Source organism: Alternaria hordeiaustralica (assembly GCF_023758085.1).
Source record: "Alternaria hordeiaustralica strain BMP 2776 chromosome Unknown scaffold_1, whole genome shotgun sequence".
NCBI lineage: Eukaryota > Fungi > Ascomycota > Dothideomycetes > Pleosporales > Pleosporaceae > Alternaria > Alternaria hordeiaustralica.
The window spans coordinates 940122-959342 of NW_026056773.1; the positions used below are offsets into that span (position 1 = coordinate 940122).

A 19221-nucleotide genomic window follows, 5' to 3' on the forward strand; every position below is an offset into this window, starting at 1 on the left:
TCCAACCAGAGAAACTAGTGAGAGGGGTATATCGTGCCAAAAGCAGAATCCGCCCTCGTCGTTACGGCGTGAGAGTTTTGTTTGCGTTATGTCGTGAAGTCGTTAATAGATTTTGGTCGTGATGTCGTCATACATTAGGAGAGTGTCGTACATTTTGGTCGAACGGGATTGCTCTATTGAGCTCGTCAGGAAGCCTAGCGGACTCTCATGCGGTAAAAGTTTTCTTTGAACTGTTTCGCGTCTAACTTATGTATCAGCATCGGACACGTATAGGTGATGGGAATTCAAATACCTTCTGGTGAAGTAAAGCTCAACCGGTACTTGCCCGTAGGGCCTTTGGGTAGCCTGTAGCTATCACTGAAGACATACGGATGCAGCTTCTCGAACTGGATTGTTTCTGGACCGACGCGCTTCATCCAGTCACCGCGTCCGACATATGGCGTGACGAACGCCGTCCAGATAGGTATGTCCTTCATAGGCCCGCGACGAGCAGTGGCTTCGAACCGTACACAGCCCGAGTCCGTATCGTATTTGACGCGGAAGACGTGGAGATACTTGCCGTCAACGGTCTCGCTGAGTAGCGTCAGCATGAAACAGGAGATTAGTGACAATCACTTACCCTGCGAACATAATCCTTTCTCCTGGCAGGAAAACATCTTCGAGCCCCTCTGCAATGGGAGTGTGGTCCTGGCGCTTCATAGCTATGGCGGTACAATAGAAAAGTACCATACCTGAAAGAACATTAGAGGGTGTTTGCAGGAGCGACTCAAATGTACCTACGTTCGTATAGAGGGAAGCGCAGTCTAGCCCACAGGTCAAGTTGACCATCTTGGCGATTGATGCGACAGAGCTGCAAGCACGATCCTGCGCGCCGTACTGCTAATGCGGTGATTGGAACCTGGTACCTCACACGGTTGCCATTGTGATCCGTAGTAAGGAAGAGTATTCGTGCACGGTTGTCGTCGGCCCTCCAGTAAATTCTTATCCAGACCTCAGTTGCTTCGAATGGCAGTTCTAGAATCCTTTCAAAGCCATCGGTGTCTAACAGCTCAATCACTCTTGGTTCATCTCTCCCGAAGCACTCAGTAGGCTCCGAGGGGCTTTGAGATGGTGTAGAGCCGTGTCGTCCATCGAAGATCTTCATTGCCCAATGAGCGACTGGCTCTGAATCCGTCGACTGGTTCGAGTAGGCCTGTGATGATGCGGACGAATACGTGGGCGACTGAGGGATTTCTGGCACTGGGGGAGGAATATACGGTATGTCCCCTATGCCTCCCCACGTTGGTGCAATATGAGATCGATGAGGTAGCGGTAGCGGGGCTGGCTGGTACCCGTACTGGGCTGCCGGATACGTGGGGTGTTGGTGTATCTTCGGTCTAGACACTTTGGGGGAAGGCGGTTTTGGTGTTCTAGCACCACTCTTCCCATTGCCATGCACTGAGAGCTTACTGAAGTAAGATTCAATCGGCGTTGGCTTTTGTTTCTTGAGCAGCCTGGATAGCGTGACTTTGAATTTAGCCAATGCGGCCTCATCCTCGTTTCTAGAACCTGTCAGCCATCCCGTTGAACATGTCGCCAATGTTACATACCCCTTCAGAGCGTCGTGCATGCACTGTAGATATGTCCTAACAATCTCGAATCTTTTGGGTAAAGACATGCCTTCCGCCGTGAAATCCGTAAGCGCATCTTCCCAGATGAGTGCGTACGGTGGTGTGCCGGGGAAAGCACCGGGCGCAGCGTGCCTGCTCTTCTTGGACCTGGTGAATATTTCTTGAACATCGTCAAGCGTGTGTCCTAAGCTCGGGAGGCAAACCTCCAGGTCCGTTCGTATGAAGCCTGCATATCTGCCATAGCGGGACGACTCCAGCGCCTCGTTCAGCTCGAGTAGAGCGTGCGATATGGCAAACAACTCTGCGATATGGCTCCTGACGTCTTTGCGATATTGGGGGATCTCACTCTCGAAGGAGAGTAGGCCCGTTGCGGTCTCCTCAGCTTCCTTGGCGTAGTCGAGTAGTCGCCAGTCCATGACAGGTGCGTACCGGGGATAGATAGCCGAAGACAAAGGTTTAGTAGCAACGCATGCTTTAGACGCCTGGGAATCGGCGGGGAAAGGGAAGAGAAATCGCTCAAGCGATGGCGCTACGAGATGAGCGTCTGGGGTAGACGTCTGGTGGCATGCGCGCTTGAAGAGGGTCGGCTCTTGACGTGTTTATGCAGCAGCACGCCGGTGAGAAACGCCAATGACCTATGCCGACAGAATCCCTTACCAAGCCTGCATGTAACCCGCGGTCTTCGCTTCCTCTTTCACACAATTTTTCTGTGCAATCAGTTTGGCCCCCAATCTTCTAGAGTTAGATTCTGTTAGTGTCGGCCAGCCTGCGGCATGCAATTGCGCTGCACCGCTGGGCAAGATGCTGTTCTGGACAGGCGGAGACGCCACCCCGATAGCTGCACGTCTGCGCTGTCAGTGGAAGATCATTCCTATCGTACCGGCTCGCAGCACAAAAAGTATCGAAATGTCCAGAGCTTTCGGCCTAATGACATCGTTGGTCTGCATGTCGGCGCCGCGGCATGGTGTTCTGCCTAACTCTCTCCACTATAGCATGGACTAGTCCTGCAATGTAAGCAATGATTGTTCAACGGTTGAGGAGACCTTCGAAGCCGCCACTCCGGATTGTGCGATGATATCCCTCTTGACAACTGTCAACCATGAGGAAATCGATGTGAGGGCCGCCACACTCGTACTAAGCATCAACGACGAGTCTCAGACCATGAATATCCATCTGCTCGCCCTTTAATGTGTAGGTGTGAAATGGTAGGAAGTGTCTTTTGGAATGATGGGATAGACATGTAGATATATATGTATTGGACGAGACCAAGGCTGCGCCTCATTCTGTCCAAGCCACCACCGCAATGGGGCTGCAAGTCTCACCCATGAGCCCCTTTCGAGGCAACCATATAACTGAAGTTGAATGATTTGTTTTGGTTGGTTACTAATGTGGGGCCATGACTTCTGCGGCATTGACGGCAAACCCTCGATCTTGGCGCTGAGAGCCTGCCTGCGCGTGCGCGTACGCGTAGCAGCCGATGGTTCAGCATGTCCATCACTTCCCAAGAGCCTTCAGCCTCTCGTCTACCAGCTTCGAAACCATCTTCTCCAGTATCGCGAATTCTCCATTCGATGACCCTTCAAAGTATCCAGCTACGCTCTTCTCGACGTACTTGCCGACCTGGTCGACCTCGACATTGACGTCCTCGCCCGGCTTCTTGCTTGCCGTGACGACTTTCTCTTGTGTGTAGGCAATCAACATGACCTCCCACCAGCCGTCAGGGCCATCCTGCACCTTTGTGACCGTCAAGCTAGCCCCGTCGATTGTGACATAACCCTTTTCGACAATGTATCGCAGGACCGACGTATCGCGAGGCTTGAAGCGGAAGGTAAGCGCGTTGCCGTCCGGTGTTACCGACTCGATGGTGGCGATGGTGTCGACATGTCCTTGCACGAAGTGACCGCCCATGCGTGTGTTGGCAGAGACGGCGCGCTCTAGGTTGACATTGGAGCCCTCCTTCAGCGACCCCAAGTTTGTCCGTCGGAGGGTTTCGGGAGCGCATCCGATCTTGAACGATGACTTGGTGAATTCCGTGACGGTGAGACAGGTGCCTGGTTGGATTAGACCAAGAGATGATTTATAGTAGTACCAACGTACCATTGACACTGATGCTGTCGCCCAGATGGGCGTCACCCAGTATGTCCTCACATCCGGAGATGGTCAACGATGTGCCGCCGCCTCCCGAGGCCGTCTGGTCGAGCTTCTCAAGGGCGGCAACAGCTAGCCATCGTCAGCCGAGCCGCGCATAGAATAGAATGCATCATAGCTTACTGCCAATGGTTTCAACGAGACCAGTAAACATGGTGGGGTGGGTAATTGGAGAGAGAAACTTGGTGGGGTTCTGCAGCTAGCGATGAGCCTCGGATCACCGAACTGGAGCTAGCCCATCGTCGGGAATAGGTATGCCGTGGAAGCATTCCGTTACCCGGCACATGTCGTGATTCTACATACACCACATCCAAATGGCAAGCATGCTGCTAAGAAGCTCGAGACGCGCTTTCCAGGCGACGGTGACATGTCCACGGTCCAATTGGGCACGACCCAGCCATGTTCGACGGCTAGCAACTGAGGCATCGAATGCAGATGCGTCCAACCTGCCTCTAGCCGGCATTAAAGTGCTTGATATGACAAGAGTACTTGCTGGAGTGAGTCATGATTCATGAACTCGCGAGAAACTCGACTGACTTCTAGTAGCCATATTGCACGCAAATCTTGGGCGATCTTGGGTATGCGATGGATAGCCCTGTACGGCCCAACCGAGGTTGGCGATGAGAGGACTTGGAGATTGACGTTGGTTTAGAGCAGACGTAATCAAGATTGAGCATCCGACAAGAGGAGGTAAGTAGTGGGGTATTTGAAGCTGCTCTCCAACCCAGCTAATTCGCCTAGACGACACACGAGCATGGGGACCACCTTACGCGAAGTACACCGACAACCAAGAAGGACCAGGAGAGAGTGCTTACTACTTGGGTGTTAGTGGAACACCCCTATCGTGGCTCTTTCGTGGCTCACGGGTAATAGGTCAACCGTAACAAGCGATCGATAGGCCTGTCTTTCCAGCACCCAGCTGGTGTAGACATCTTGCATCGCCTAGTCAAAGAATGTGATGTTCTTGTCGAGAACTATCTTCCAGGATCTCTAGCAAAGTACGCCATGGACTATGACACCGTGTCAAAGATCAACCCCGGTATCATCTACGCCAGTATCACAGGTTACGGCCAGACAGGCCCCTACAGAAACAGAGCAGGTTACGACGTCATGGTTGAAGCGTACATCCCCCCACTCATCTTTCTAACACCATGTCAATGCTAATACAAACCAGCGAATTTGGCCTAATGCACATCACCGGAACCCGCGATGGCCCACCCGTCAAGGTCGGTGTAGCAGTAACCGATCTGACAACCGGTCTCTACACCTCCAACTCCATCATGGCAGCTCTCTTCCGGCGCCTCAGAAACCCCAAATCCAAAGGCCAACACATCGACGTCGCGCTTTCAGACTGCCAAGTCGCCACTCTGGCGAATATTGCCAGCTCCACTCTCATTAGCGGAAAACGTGACACTGGACGCTGGGGAACTTCGCATCCATCGATTGTACCGTACAAGGCGTTCAAGACGGCGGATGGAGATATCTTACTGGGAGGTGGAAACGATAGGTTGTATGGAGTTTTGTGCAACAGGTTGGAAAGGCCCGAATGGATTCTCGATGAGAGGTTCAAAACGAACGCGTTGAGGGTGCAGCATAGGGACGAGCTAGAGGATTTGATTGAGACGGAGACGAAGAAGAAGACTACACAGGAATTGCTCGACGTGCTCGAGGGAAGTGGAATGCGTAAGTAACAGCTGTATGCCTTGGGGTTCTTAGCTAACGATTCCAGCGTACGCCGCTATCAACGATGTGCAGGATACATTGAACCACGAACACGGTATGTATATTATTCCTGCTGGAATAAGTGTTTCTTATCGATGCTAATCTGGAGTAGTCCTCGCAAGAGACATGGTCAAAGAGATAGAGCACCCGGCATGTGGACCGATTAAACTAGTCAACACGCCCGTGAAATGGTCAGACTCAACTCCAGGCATACGACTACCTCCACCCACACTAGGCCAGCATACGGACGAGATACTCGGTGATACATTGGGGATGAGTATAGAGGAAGTGGCGAATTTACGCAGCGGAGGAGTCGTTGCATAGCCTATTCCCATTCCTCCAACTCAGGTCTCGGGTCCAACACGCCATAGTCAATATCTAGAGATGTCACCTCTTGAGGAACGTATCTCAAGCCAAATCTGTTCTTGAGTTCAGTCTCAAACACCCTGCTAAAGGCATTGAATCCCCCCGAATAATTCATCTTCAGTAGAACGAATCTCTTGATGTGATCCTTACGCGTCTCTCCAGGAACCTCTAGCACCACTGAGCAAGCGGTGTCTTCTGTCCAACTTTCGATAATGAGCTGGGGCTCAGACCAAATCGATATTTGAAGGGGTCGGCGATAGGCGGTAGCTGGGTCAGTGAGCCCTGGTTGTATCGGGTTGAATTGAGATGCAACATGATACTCAGGTGTTGGTTCGTTACCGCACTCTCGATCATCCATTATCTGGTGTATCTTCCACAGCTGCATGAGGGCAACCTGGTGACGTTCTTCTCCTGGAAAAGTCCTTATTAAGCGGTCGCCTGGGTGGCCACTTGCTGGATCCTGGAAGCCATCAGGGAGCACTAGGAATTCGCGAGGTTCGGGCTGGGCGTATAGCCACTCAAAAAAGCCATCAAGGAGCGGATGTGTTGTTCTTTCCTCCAAGGGCAGTTGCAACTTCTGAAACACAGGGTATTTCGCCATTTCTTCCATCAATAAAGCTACCCGGTGTTCCGTTATAGCAGTGACGTCCGGTATCGGAGTGTTGTCCATTATAGCTGAAATGCTGGCAAGAGGCTCAACAAAAACACGTGGTGCGTACACAGTTGTGAAGACAAACAGGCGGAAGTGCGACCGGATCATGGCTTCTGTCTGGGGCTTTGGCCATTCGTAGGGCGAGTCAATTTGTTCAAGATAATAGCCCCCAAGGTAATGCTGTTGGATGTTCAATGAACAGTGCTGGCCGGTAGACATATAGGCCAACACCAACAGGTACAGGTCCATGACAGCCTCGACCTCTTGCAACCAAGTTGCGGCTGGAATAGAGGGACAGCCTGGCGGCACTTCAGTCTCATTCAGAACGGCCTCGAAGAAGTCTTTTGAAGGGTAGAAAGAATAGTCGCCTCGTGCGTGGTCGTAATGGCAGCATGACTCCCAGGGTATGCGCTTCAGGCGGATAGCAAGTAGTGCGTCGTCAACTTCTATCGGAATGGATTTGCGGCGCAGCAGGTACAAAGCATGAGGTTTGCACTTGGTGTCGACGACTTGCTTGAAACGGCGCGAGATGCGTCTGTACTTGAGCAGTTCTGGCAGGGTGGTACTGCACTCAGCGATACAGAGAAGTATTTCGGCTGGGAGGCTGTCCATATTGGAGGAAATAAATTTACACTATTTTAGGTTGGTGAGCTAGTAGGTTGTAAAGTAGGGTAGTTCGAGACTAAAGAGCGAGCTTCTTTGTACTCCGCATCCCCGCGCGATCGCATGGCGTTACGTCACAGCGTGTCATGGGCGACGCGACGGTTGTCCAGGGCAACGGCGTTCTGGCCATGTTGACCGACACGGGCGCGTGCACGAGCGGCTCCACATGCATCTGGTACACCAACGTCGACTGACATTTTGCCTGCATCGCCAAACCAGAAACAAAACATAGTCACAATGGAGCCGCCAACACGACCCTCAAGTTCGCTGTTCGATGTCTTTCTGCGCCTGCGCCCTTCCAACTCTGGAAGTGCGCGCTTCCTCAGCGTCGAAGAGAGCGAGAGCCATCATCCAACTCATATTACGATACAACCGCCAACCCAAGATAAACGCAAGCGCGCTGTTGAACGGTTCGCTTTCACGCAAGTCTTTGAGGAAGATGCGCGACAAATGGATCTATTCAAGGGCACTGGTGTGGCTCCCATGATTGAAGGTGTCATGGGCGCACCAGGCCACCACGGCCGAGATGGACTTCTTGCAACGCTGGGTTGCACTGGCTCTGGAAAGGTATGCATCTCTTGAACGAAGCCTGCAAGTCTGCATCTCACATGTTAATGCGCTCACAGAGTCACACGATCCTTGGCACCAAATCCCAGCGCGGCCTCGTTCAGATGACACTGGACGCCATCTTCCAAGCATGCGACGAGCAGCTCGTACAATCCCTCTATGGCGCCCCGGCGTACTCCTCGCTCGCAAATGCAGATGTGTCAGAAGCACAAATGTACACCGCAACCGCATACATTGAAAATATGTATGGCGACAACAACCCGTCGGGACGCTATTCACGAGCGCAAACCCCCGTGGCAGTAAGTCCAACCCTATTTGATACTGGATAATGCAGAACTTGAGGAACGCGTGCTAATAGAGCAATAGGATTGTAGTATATTCTCCACAGGAAGCACATACAAGTCAAACAAAATGCCACGTCCGTCTACACTCCCACAATCACCCTCGGTGGCCGATATCCAGATACCCACAGACCCGAGCGCAGAATACGCAATCGTCATGTCAATGTACGAAGTCTACAACGACCGCATCTTCGACCTGTTGAGCGGAAACGCCTTGAAGAACAAACAGCCAAACGTGAAGCGCAGGGCGCTCCTCTTCAAGAGCACCGAGAAGAGTCCAGACCGAAAGGTCGTCGCTGGCCTCACCAAGATCATATGCGGAAGCTTCGAGGAAGCTATGATGGTGCTGGAAACAGGTCTGATGGAGCGCAAGGTCACTGGCACTGGAAGCAATGCTGTGAGCTCGCGGAGTCATGGCTTTTTTCACATTGAGATCAAGAAGAGAGACGCAGAACGCCAAGATCCATGGTCCAGCAGTAACCTTACCATCGTCGACCTGGCAGGTTCAGAGCGTGCCCGAAATGCTAAGACCGCGGGTGAGACGCTTGCGGAAGCTGGCAAGATCAACGAGTCCCTCATGTATCTGGGTCAGTGCATGCAGATGCAGTCTGACAACCAAGGAGGCTCAAAGGTGCGTGTACCCGCCCATCTCATCGTTTCTTCAACTAACATGCTCTCAGAACATTGTGCCCTTCCGCCAGTGCAAACTCACGGAGCTCCTCTTCTCGAATTCGTTCCCTGCCTCCGCCCGTCAAGCACAATCGCACCGTCAGCCTCAAAAGTCCATTATGGTCGTAACGGCAGACCCCAAAGGCGACTACAATGCCACGTCGCAGATTCTCCGCTACTCCGCTCTCGCTCGCGAGGTTACCGTGCCACGAATGCCATCCACCTCCGACACAATCGGTGTACCTCTCAAGCGCCCTGGTACAGCCTCCTCGGGACGCGCAACCCCTTCAGGCCGCACAACGCCCTCGGTTGTAATGGAGGAGCTTGAATATGCCAACGCCGAAATCGCACGCCTTACCTCGGAAATCGAAATCTTCGCTCTCCGCCTCACCGAGGAGACAGCTCGCAGGAAAGCAGCTGAATCTTCCTGGGCCGCAGCCGAAGACCACATGGTGGACCTCGAGCAAGAGATCCGCGACGAATGCTATCTCGAGATGGAAGCTGCGGTCGAACAAGAACGCCGAAGATGGCAGACTGCCCTAGACAACGAACAAGACAACCAGCAAGCGCACATCGACTCCAAGATCGACGTCGTCATCCGAGCGACCAAGGCCCAGATGAAGCAAGAGATCAAGGTGTACGAAGACCCAGACCCTGAACTCCGCGACAGGGTCGACGAACTGGAGCGAGAAAACGAGATGCTGCGGGCCAGATTAGAGGCCAGTGAGCGCGAGACGATGCAGCGATCTGCGAGTCCGATCAAGAAGATGAGGATTCTGAAGAGCAAGAAGTGGCAAGATCCTGAAAGCACGTTGGGGGGATACGGCATCGACGATGAATGAGTGACGACGTTAATGGCTTCGTAACGAGGTTATGCACGGGTTGGCGTTTTGGATTAATATGGCCGTTTTAGGCCCGGTTCTTGCTTAGCTATACTTCTCGAGATACCACGCTTTCTGTTTAATTTTCCTGGATAATACAAGGAGCTTTGTTTCACCTGAACTATTCAATTGCAAGGTGACTGACTATAACGCTGAGTTGTATTACTGTATGCATGCTTCTCGAGCTTCACTTTCGATGCGTCAAGAGGTCCCTTAGTGAAGGTTGCTCTGTGCCCTTGGTGAAAGCGACCAAGCGCTCCACATCCTCGCTATCCATATCCGACAGCTCATCGTCACCGGTTTCCTTAGCAGATGCTTCTCCAGCAGCATCCTAAACTACTTTCTGTCCATCTCCCATACCATCTAGCGTGCCATCAGCGCCCAGCCCTGTCCCGTCTCCCTGGTAACTATGGCTGAACACCTCAAAGTTGTCGTCGACAAGCCAATTAAGATCTTCGCTCTCTGGCCGTAGTGTTCGTGCGAGACCGTTGCCGGCTTTGGGGTAATGTGCGGGTGGGTCGGTGTCGTAGCCGTCGTCTTCTTCGTACTGGTTGCCTGCCAGATCTATCGTTGTGCGCGGCTGGTGGCTGCTCTCGCCGAGGAGTTGTGCTTCTGCAGCGTCCATCTCGGAATGAGAATGTGATGAAAACTGCGGTGTGTGGCTTGTGGTTGTGCGGCCGTTTGGAGTCGAGGATATCTGACCAAGATTAAAAGATGGTGGGGGTTGGTAGCTGGTGTAGTGTTGGGTGGATAAGGGCTGTTGTTGCGGCGTTTCTGACTTGATGGCTGAGGTCTCGGGTATAAGGCTCTTTACGTTCGGAGGGAATATGGGTAGTTCTGGATGTCGGATCGTAGCAGTCAGGAGGAGGCCAACTAGCTGGTTTTGTGGGAGGGTATTGAAGTATGCGCGTTTCTGCTAAAGTTAGTATACCAAGTCCTGGCAAAGATGCCCGATTTGAGCGGCCGCGTGGACCTACCTCATCTATAGTCAGGTCCTCCGCAGCGACCAGATCCTGTGCGCCGTCTACGACAGACTGCTTGGCCCGTATACATGGTCCACACAGCCACTCCTTCTCCAGCACTGTGACGACCTCGTTGTCGATGGGCGGGTTATGGCAGTACTGGTGATACGCGGTACTACACGCATCACAAAATACTATCCGGTTGTTCGACGGGTCGGTCTCTCGGTGGCAGGTCTTGCACTTCGCAGCAAGTAGTGTCTTGGTGGACTTCCTCCGCTTGACCCCCTTGGCTGGCTCTGGAATGACGGGTACAAATGTGACGGGCTTGTTGACGCTTCGGCCGGACTTGGTTTGCGTGGGTAGTGGGGTGTACGAGTCTGAGACGTCCGAGTCGTCGTTGTCGTTCTGCATCAGGTCAGCACACAGTCGCAGAGCACTCCACAGCGACTGACATTGCTCTCCTCGTCGCTCTCGGACCGCTTCCGCTTGCCGCCTCTGCCTCCACGCCCTCCGCGACCGCGACCGCGTCCCCTTCCTCGCCCTCTACCAGAGCCGCGACCAGAGGAAGGGCCCGACGGTGATGCGCCGACTTCCGTCTTCAGTCCACTTGGTGTGCTAACTCGTCCCCCTCTTCCTCTACGTCCCATACTCGCTGCTGGCGGGGGCGTCGGCAGTTTGTCGCTAGTCACGTAACTCTGCAAGATCTCTGCCCGCTTCGCCTCAAAGGCAGCACTGCCGGCGGCATGGCCGTTCTTCCCTTGGATGCGTTCGAGAATCGCTGCCGTAGATGCCGAGTACTGGCCGAAGTTGGGGCTTCCAGCAGCGCCGCTGTTCGTAGGAAAGGTAGACATTTGCGACGACCATGCAGTGGGTGCTGCCGACTGCGGTTCTGCATGTGGATGCGGAGGTGCGGACATAGTGGCTGCGCCGCCGATCGCAGTTGGCGCGCCATTGCCAGCGCTAGATTCGTCGTTCGGTGGGTTGGGCGGGTTCATCCTGCTCTAGCCAGTCCCGCGACTGTAGCTACGTAGCTAAGAATGACGCGATTATGTTTGTGGAGCAAGTAGATGGCATGCTGCAAGTTGACAATCAATTCGTGAGAGGCCGCGGTTCTGGCCTAGCTTGACGCTAGCGCGAGTAAGAAAGCGCATTGCATCACTGGTCGCTGTTGCTTCTACACCATCTAAAGCATTCATCTATTCCTCTCGAAATGTGATTTTTGCCTGTATGGTTTGCGCCGGATCCTAACATGACTCTATCTTGACGTTCGACTATACAACGTTCATTGTCTCCCCTCTTCCAGTCTCACACTATGCCCTAGAAGCCTCGTACGATATATCCCTCCTAGATGCCGTCTCGCCCGGCGTCATCATCTCAATTTCCGACTCCGATTTACCGGCCTTGACATACTTCTGCTTGCCCATGGTATTGCCCAGCGCAGGGAAGCACAGTCCCGGGTGGAATACTGTTTGCGCCGCCACCGTAATCGCAATCATCACGCCCTCTAGTATGATGAACTCAATCTCGTTACGCATGAGTTCACCTCCCCAGCCTCCGAGCAGTTCAGGAATGCGATACACGCATCGAACGAATATAGCGGTGTATGCGACTACAACAGCGCCGCAGAAGAATCGGAAGCGTCGGTTTGACCAGAGCCTGAGCGCCGAAGCAGAGAGCTGATCGCGACGGTGGTAGGTGCGGACACTGTACTCCAGTACGAGGAGGCCGAATATCACCAGTACTATTCGGTTGTCAGCTGATTCTTATGGTAAAGCATGCGAGGTCAAACTTACCAACAACCTGCCAGATAATACCCGCAATCATGAGATCCGTCCCGACGTCTCCAATGCTCTCTCCCGGGTCTGCCGTGGCCGCCAGCGCTCCACCCGCACTCTGCATGACCAACGAAGAGATGTCGCAAGCGATGAAGATATACGTGTACCAGTTCGGCCTGACTCTGCTCCACTCCTCGCCAAACTGGATGACCACATGCTTGAGTGTCAAATAGATACCAGCAGCCAAGAAGGCCGGCGCAAAGATGACTACCCCAACTGTTAGCGACAATTTCTTTCCAAGTCAAAGGGCATAGTTACTTACGCATGACAATCTGGATTATGAATCCAGTATTGTCCCAAGGATTTCTATTGAGCATAATCCTGCCAATGTACCCAAGGCATTCTGCCAAACATCCCAGTCCCACGCCAATCATATACGTCCATGTCTTGTGGCGGATACCAAAGTAAAGCTGAGCGACGAGAGCAAGACCGAAGAAACCCGCGAAAAACGTGTTGGCGGCGAGATTTGGTGTGTACCCGTAAATGGTGGCTTCAACGGGGCACTCAGGCGAGACATCAATGCAGAGTTCGGTGTCGCCCATTGTTATTGTTTTGGTAGGTAGGAGCCGATGTAAAGTTAGATTTGTCTTATCGAATGGTTGTAACGTTCAAGAAAGAGTTTCAGATGAGCATGCCTTGAATGACACATCCATCTACTCATATATGTACTACTCGAGATGCACAGATAATCGAGTTGGTGGCTTGCACTGCCATTGTGATACTCATCCATCATCGCCTGTTCCTGTACGGACTGCTTGCAATTCTAAATCAGGAGTCGCATGTCGAGTCGCGTATGCCCATTATGGGCCATCTTGCGACGCGGGGCGTAAGTCGCAGGAATCCCTGCTCCACTTTTCGGATGATTATGGCTTGGAGCTTCGTCTCTGCCTGGGAATATGATGGCTGAGCGGGATTCGCACGTTGCCTGCCTTAGGAGTCGGGAGGCCTAACGGGCCGTGGCGCAGGCGAAGCAGCTTTCGTTCGTCTCAGGTCAGCTTACGTTGATCAACTTTCCGCTCTATAGCCAAGGCTGAGGCTTGACATGGTACTGGTTCCTTATAGGGCGTCAGGCGAGACATCCAACGCGTCCTTCGTATAAGATCACAGTAACGCGTGTGCGTCGGTGTAGGCGACCAAATGGCTTTCACTCTAAGATGACTCGCTGTTCTATGTGAGCATACGACAGACAGATTCACAAGGGACGAGAAATAATTAAATGGTTCCTTAATTCGGAGTGATTATGTGCAGTTATGTACGGTAGTCGCTATATACTACAGCTTGTGGCTGCTCATCGACCATATACATCATAGTTATGGGCGTTGATCAGCGCTATACCCTCTTTCCTGTATGTGTCCGGCTCCAAATAACTTGTGACATTGGCGTCAAAGACCATGTCCATTGGGTTGGCGTTGTCGTACGGAGCCCACATGGCCTCTGTTCCATTGTAGTCGTACGTCTCCCTCCATGCGTTGGGGTCAAGGTCGTGGATGAAGCTGACCCAGTTGCTGTTCATGAACCTGGAAAGATCGCGGTAACTCTCTGTCTTGTTCTCGAACGGAGGAGCGGCAGCAGGCAGGTAGCCGACACCCTGTAGGTTGAGGAACACGAAGGAAACCTCCTGGAAATGTGTGACACCGACTGCGGCGGGAAGACCAGCCGGGATGGCGTTGAAACGGTAGCAGTATGCAGAAACGTTGGCAGCAGCCCATGTCTCGCAGGTCAATCTGCGGTTGGCGATGAAGACCTGATCACCAAAGTATGACGCTGAGCGGCGATACTCCGGTCCCCATTCAGGGCCCAGCGTGAGGTTACCCAAGCTTTGAATCACGTTGACCGAAGGATCGTTTGGGTACGCTGCGAGTAGTTGCTCTGTCAGATTGGCAGGCACTCCGTCTGCCATGATGAAGGTGCGAAGATCCTCGGTGGAGTTCACAGGCGCAGGGCTGAAGGCTGAGCCCTCATCCGAGTTGGCACCCGAAATAATTGGGACATGGACGAACTCGCCTGTGTTGAGCTGGAGCGAAGTGCGCTTCTGGATGAAGTCACCATCCAGACAAGGCATGAAATTCGTGATGTTGAATGTCGGAGTTGTCGTGTTGAGTGCAGTGTTGAGCTGCTCTGCGGGCAGCTGGCGGAGACATTCGAGTGGGCTGGTGGTGTTTGCACAATTTGTTCGGCGAGTGAGCTCGTTGTACATGTCGGCGTATCCTACTGCTGGGTCGGGAAGACGGCCGAAGTTAACAGGGTTACCACTCTGCAAGATAGCACCACGGAAGAGCTTGTCATCACGTCCACTGTAGGCTGTCAAGTGGAAGCCAACAGACGCTCCACCAGCGCTCTCGCCGTATATGGTAACTTTCTCTGGGTCACCTGTTTTCTGTCAATTCATGGGCTTCAAGTGTCCCAATAGAAAAACGTACCTCCAAAAGCTTCAATGTTCTCCTGTACCCATTGCAGTGCCAGGCGTTGATCCCTCAGGCCGAGATTGAGGTTGCCAGTGTCCCTGACTTCTTCACTTCCACTCAGGAAACCCCAGGCAGATAGTCTGTAGTTGATGGTAACACCAATGATAGGCTTCCCAATCTTTTGGGCGTTCTCCACGGTGAAGGACATGTTGTAGCGCTGATCGATACCTCCTCCTTGGAAGAAACCGCCTCCATGGATCCAGAATGCGACTGGAAGCTTTTCCTCTGCACTGCATCCTGCTGGGCGGATAACGTTCAGGTACAAGCAGTCTTCCGATATCTAACATGACGAAACCAGGTCAGTGCATGCGAACTGGCTCTCTGGTTTGTTCGAAACTTACCGGGTAGTTCCATTGATCAGACCCATATCCGTAGCACTGCAAAGCCTGTTAGCCATGTCTTATACGTCAGGCAAAGTTACGTACCTCAGTAGAGTACTGCGTCGCCGGCTTTGCCTCATCCCAAGTAGCATTGAGGCTGACAGGGTTTCTGAAGCGAAGACTCCCAACGGGCGGTTGAGCATACGGAATACCCAAGAAGAAGTCCTGATCATATTCGGCAGAGTGTGTGCCGACATAGGTTCCGTTCTTCGTCTGAGCGGTGGGCGTAGCAGCTTCGGAAGCTGCTAGGCCGAGGAACAGCGCGGCCGCTAGAGAGTTGCGCAACATCTTGACAAGCGATGACAGATGGGATCAAGCCCAAGCAATCGGTAACCTCAGCCATGCTTTATAGTGACAAGCCTTAGCTCGCTGTCGCTCGGTGGCCTCGTCTCGGGGGATAAAGTTCGTGTCGTCCAGCGCGACTAGACATCTGCCGCTCCGTCCTTGAATCCGGGGTATGACGGTTTTGCACGCCAAAAATGAAAATGGTCCGAACCGAGGATGGAGTTTTGCGGGGATCATGACATCGTGACGCTCGTTGGTTTTCTCGGGAGGTGGAGAAGCACGCACGATCAGGTTTGCTATTGGACAGATGCGACCCGATGTTTACCCGCAGACCTCCAGATGCCTCTTAGCGTGGCAATCTGGGCGATGCTGTGGGGTGCAGGAAAGGCACACCCCAACGGCATTTCTGAGTCTGGGGCTCAGACTAACCCCGGTGTTTTGGCCCCCAGAAATCCTCTCCTTCCCACTTTGATCACGGAACACGATACACGGGATCGTTGAGATACTCTCATGGCATTGAGTGGAGACGCACGTACTAAATGCGCAGTAAGTACTGCTATGCATACACAAGACAAAAGGCCTACAAATGCCTTCGGCAATTCCATCGGAGACACTACGGCATTCTACCATCGGAACAGGCATCCGCTCCATGAGGCTCTTCTACCGACTCAGCTTTCTGTCCTATCGCCAAGGTTCCTTACTCGGTAGTATTGGTAATTGTGGTGCGCATCGCGATTCACACAGAATCGGCCTCACCCGAACTGTCTTAGTCCTTTCTCTTCATTTCGGGTTGCGAGAATTTTGTCGCCGCGACAACTCCATTCGGTCTGCCATCTGCGGTACTTGACCTAGGCAGGTATGCATGCGGCGATGTGATTGAGCTAGGCATCAATGGTTTTGGACAGCACACGCATACTAACAGGTGAGGGCTCCACCAGTCTAATCGTTCTGGGGCAGGGCCTGGAGTTACAACCGCGAATGCCTCCGCTCTGCAAGTGGCCGGTACTTCTTTCGAAGCGGCGTCCATCACAAAGAGGTTCCTCGAATCAAACTCCATTACATATGGAATCAGGCTGGGAAAAACTCGCCATTGATCGTGTGTAGCAAGGACGTGGGCGTGAAGTGATAGACTATCGTTTCGACTACGTGATATCATCTAGAATATACTATTATCCGCGCAAGTGAACGGTCCGTTCAAAGTGCTGTTGGGATCATTATAGATGTCAATAAGCGCCTTCAATGATGTGTACAGTCCTCCTATCATGAGGAACAACGTCACCATCATGATGCCGTAGTTGACAGCGGCTACGGCCTTCTTCCGTGGTGAACTCCATTGTGTCTTCCAGTTCAGATGTAGCCAGAAAATGCTCGTGAGCCCAAAGGTGAACCACGAGATGAAGATGGCGGACGAAATGTTGAGGATGGACGAGAATATGGGTATCGCGTTGGAGATGACGAAGGAGACGATCCAGAAGAGGGCACCGAGGCCGATCCAAAGGGACCAGGTGAAGGCGTTGTGTACGTTGACAGCCTCGGGCTTCATGTTACGCATGAGAGTGATGTACTATATTGACGTTAGCTTTGTCTTCTTTCTCGCGGGAGAAGAGATCGTACCATAAACTTGATGGCAGTAATACCGATTATCAGGCCAGTTCCCAGCACGGAAGGGATAAGAATGCCGTAGGCAATCTTAGCTGTCAACTCTGGCGCAGAACCAAGCGCAGGAGATGTAACTGCATCGCCTGCGAGGCCGTAGATGACACAGGCGACCACGATGTAAATTACGACCTCGAAGGACTTCTGCATAAAAAGAGCCGGGGCGAAGTCCTTGGATGGGTCTCGCATCTCGGCCATAACGCTTATGAAGCTTTGGTTTCCCGCGAAAGCAAAGGCAACATTGAGCAGAGCATTGACAGCCTCGACAAAGCTAGGCTTTCCGACCAGAACTATCTTGGCCTCGAAACCTGGCGGAGCTTGTGGTCCACCGACACCAAGCGCGATCATGACGATCAGAACTGCAGCTACGATGGAAATCGTGCAGACCCAGCTAGCTGCGGCTGCAAAAGAGAGCTTTCGTGGGATGCAGAGCAGCCAACAGAGAATATGAGGGAAAGCTAAGAAAGCCACCGTGCAGAGGGCATGCCGCGAAAGCGTGTTGAGTGCGACCGACAAAGTAATGTTTGCCGAAGCGCAGATAAGAACGAGGTTGAAAACGAAAGCGATTCCAAGGAAGCACTCGAATGGCTTGCCTCCGACGTACAACGCGCAGTCTACCAGATTGGTGACCATGGGATATTTCCTGTAGAACTGAAGAAGGATGTAACCGCAATAGGTCGTCAGACCACCGAATCCGAGGATTGCGATAATTCCGGGGATCAGACCGAGCGTCTTCAAAGCGGAGGGCAAGCTGAGGATTCCGATTCCGACTTCGATGGTGATCAGGATCACACACGCTCGCCATCGGCCCAGTGTACGGTAATTCTCTCCAGGAGCATTGGGATACTCGGTCGCTCCGGCAAATCCATCGCCTGTCCATCCCGTCGTTATGTCGGTGTTGTGTCCGTATGCCTCCATATCGTCTTTATCCGACGCGGTCGTGTGAGAAGCAACATCGCCGTTGGAAGGCGCTTGGGGCTCTTTCTTGAGGAAGGCTTTTAGACCCATGGTTGAGGTTTGACCGTAACAACGTGTTACAGGGTCTCAAAATGCAATGAACGAAATATAGCTCGGTAGCGAGGAGCGGCGACGCTGGGTCTTTTGAATTTCCTCGCCTCCTGTATCGGACCTCTGGGTCATCATCCTAAGACGTAACGTGTGCTAGTGGCCGAGCAGATCCTGGGTGATCGCCTCCCGGCGACTAATGCACATATTGACTTGATTTCTGGGTAGCATGACGCACCTCCAATGGATCCGCTGTCAAGCTTGCCATAGCGGAATGTAGTCTGTGGGGGAATGAACACGAGGAGGCTACTTGCGGCATAGGCATCAGAAAACATCCTCGCTGCGTAGTGCCAGTGCAGAAAGGGTCCTGAACTTTGATGAGAAGTGTGGGTCATCGTGAGTAATAGTTTGCGCTGAGACGTGACCGTGTCGTCGCGAGCTCCACATATCACGTAAAAGTCTTCGAGAAATTCTTCGTGCCGGGATTGGCCGCTTGGCAACGTCCTGGGGCCACCCGAAAAACGGTGCTAGGTGTGACGTATTTGCTGAGCATGCTAGATGTCTGTCATCAAAGAGTTCGTCGGAGTAGTGTGAGAGATGCAGTCGACAAGGTGATGCCGTGGTCAGCGGGAGGGAGGTGGGACCAAAGCGGGCGCTAGAGGAGACTAGGCTGGTGCTCCCTCCAAGGCTGCATATGAGGCGGCACGAGGCACGCGACAAAGCACGCAGTCGTGATGCTTTCCGTTGCACGGAATTCGATACTTTCAGAACGTGTAGTTATCGTAGCGGATTCGATGGATTAGCCTCCCTTCTGTCTCATCAATGTTAACACGACACTTACGAATTCTTGTCCGTTGAACTCAGTGGCTGGAAGCTACGATCATTCGCAAGCGCACACATCTGCGTTCACCCCGGAACGCATGACGGGACAGCTCCGAGGGTTGCGAAATGATTTTAGGAGACTGTATGCAAACTTCTTATCGCGAGAAGATAGCGTATCGAGGCGGTAGCACT

The 19221-nt window shown here is 52.8% G+C and overlaps 8 protein-coding genes across 8 annotated transcripts; 2 read left to right on the forward strand and 6 right to left on the reverse strand.

Moving 5' to 3' along the window:
• Positions 1-284: 284 nt before the first annotated feature.
• On the reverse strand, positions 285-2026 carry J4E84_000279 (uncharacterized protein; the record flags this gene model as incomplete). Its single annotated transcript, XM_049382921.1, has 4 exons — positions 285-573; positions 620-731; positions 781-1541; positions 1590-2026. The coding sequence occupies 4 exons, from the start codon at positions 2024-2026 to the stop codon at positions 285-287; spliced, it is 1599 nt and encodes a 532-aa protein (XP_049248439.1).
• A 1078-nt stretch (positions 2027-3104) lies between these two features.
• Positions 3105-3912, reverse strand: J4E84_000280 (uncharacterized protein; the record flags this gene model as incomplete). The annotated part of the gene is made up of 3 exons (XM_049382922.1): positions 3105-3661; positions 3708-3830; positions 3882-3912. 3 exons carry the CDS (start codon positions 3910-3912, stop codon positions 3105-3107), a joined length of 711 nt encoding a protein of 236 aa, XP_049248440.1.
• Positions 3913-4763: 851 nt separating this feature from the next.
• J4E84_000281 (uncharacterized protein) lies at positions 4764-5449 on the forward strand (the record flags this gene model as incomplete). The annotated part of the gene is made up of 2 exons (XM_049382923.1): positions 4764-4879; positions 4933-5449. The coding sequence occupies 2 exons, from the start codon at positions 4764-4766 to the stop codon at positions 5447-5449; spliced, it is 633 nt and encodes a 210-aa protein (XP_049248441.1).
• Positions 5450-7398: 1949 nt separating this feature from the next.
• Positions 7399-9580, forward strand: J4E84_000282 (uncharacterized protein; the record flags this gene model as incomplete). Its single annotated transcript, XM_049382924.1, has 4 exons — positions 7399-7728; positions 7788-8027; positions 8095-8700; positions 8750-9580. 4 exons carry the CDS (start codon positions 7399-7401, stop codon positions 9578-9580), a joined length of 2007 nt encoding a protein of 668 aa, XP_049248442.1.
• Positions 9581-9950: 370 nt separating this feature from the next.
• J4E84_000283 (uncharacterized protein) lies at positions 9951-11432 on the reverse strand (the record flags this gene model as incomplete). Its single annotated transcript, XM_049382925.1, has 3 exons — positions 9951-10532; positions 10597-10986; positions 11034-11432. The coding sequence occupies 3 exons, from the start codon at positions 11430-11432 to the stop codon at positions 9951-9953; spliced, it is 1371 nt and encodes a 456-aa protein (XP_049248443.1).
• A 459-nt stretch (positions 11433-11891) lies between these two features.
• Positions 11892-12958, reverse strand: J4E84_000284 (uncharacterized protein; the record flags this gene model as incomplete). The annotated part of the gene is made up of 3 exons (XM_049382926.1): positions 11892-12322; positions 12375-12623; positions 12679-12958. 3 exons carry the CDS (start codon positions 12956-12958, stop codon positions 11892-11894), a joined length of 960 nt encoding a protein of 319 aa, XP_049248444.1.
• Positions 12959-13704: 746 nt separating this feature from the next.
• On the reverse strand, positions 13705-15549 carry J4E84_000285 (uncharacterized protein; the record flags this gene model as incomplete). The annotated part of the gene is made up of 4 exons (XM_049382927.1): positions 13705-14786; positions 14837-15161; positions 15223-15258; positions 15307-15549. 4 exons carry the CDS (start codon positions 15547-15549, stop codon positions 13705-13707), a joined length of 1686 nt encoding a protein of 561 aa, XP_049248445.1.
• A 1153-nt stretch (positions 15550-16702) lies between these two features.
• J4E84_000286 (uncharacterized protein) lies at positions 16703-18210 on the reverse strand (the record flags this gene model as incomplete). The annotated part of the gene is made up of 2 exons (XM_049382928.1): positions 16703-17110; positions 17161-18210. 2 exons carry the CDS (start codon positions 18208-18210, stop codon positions 16703-16705), a joined length of 1458 nt encoding a protein of 485 aa, XP_049248446.1.
• Positions 18211-19221: the final 1011 nt, after the last annotated feature.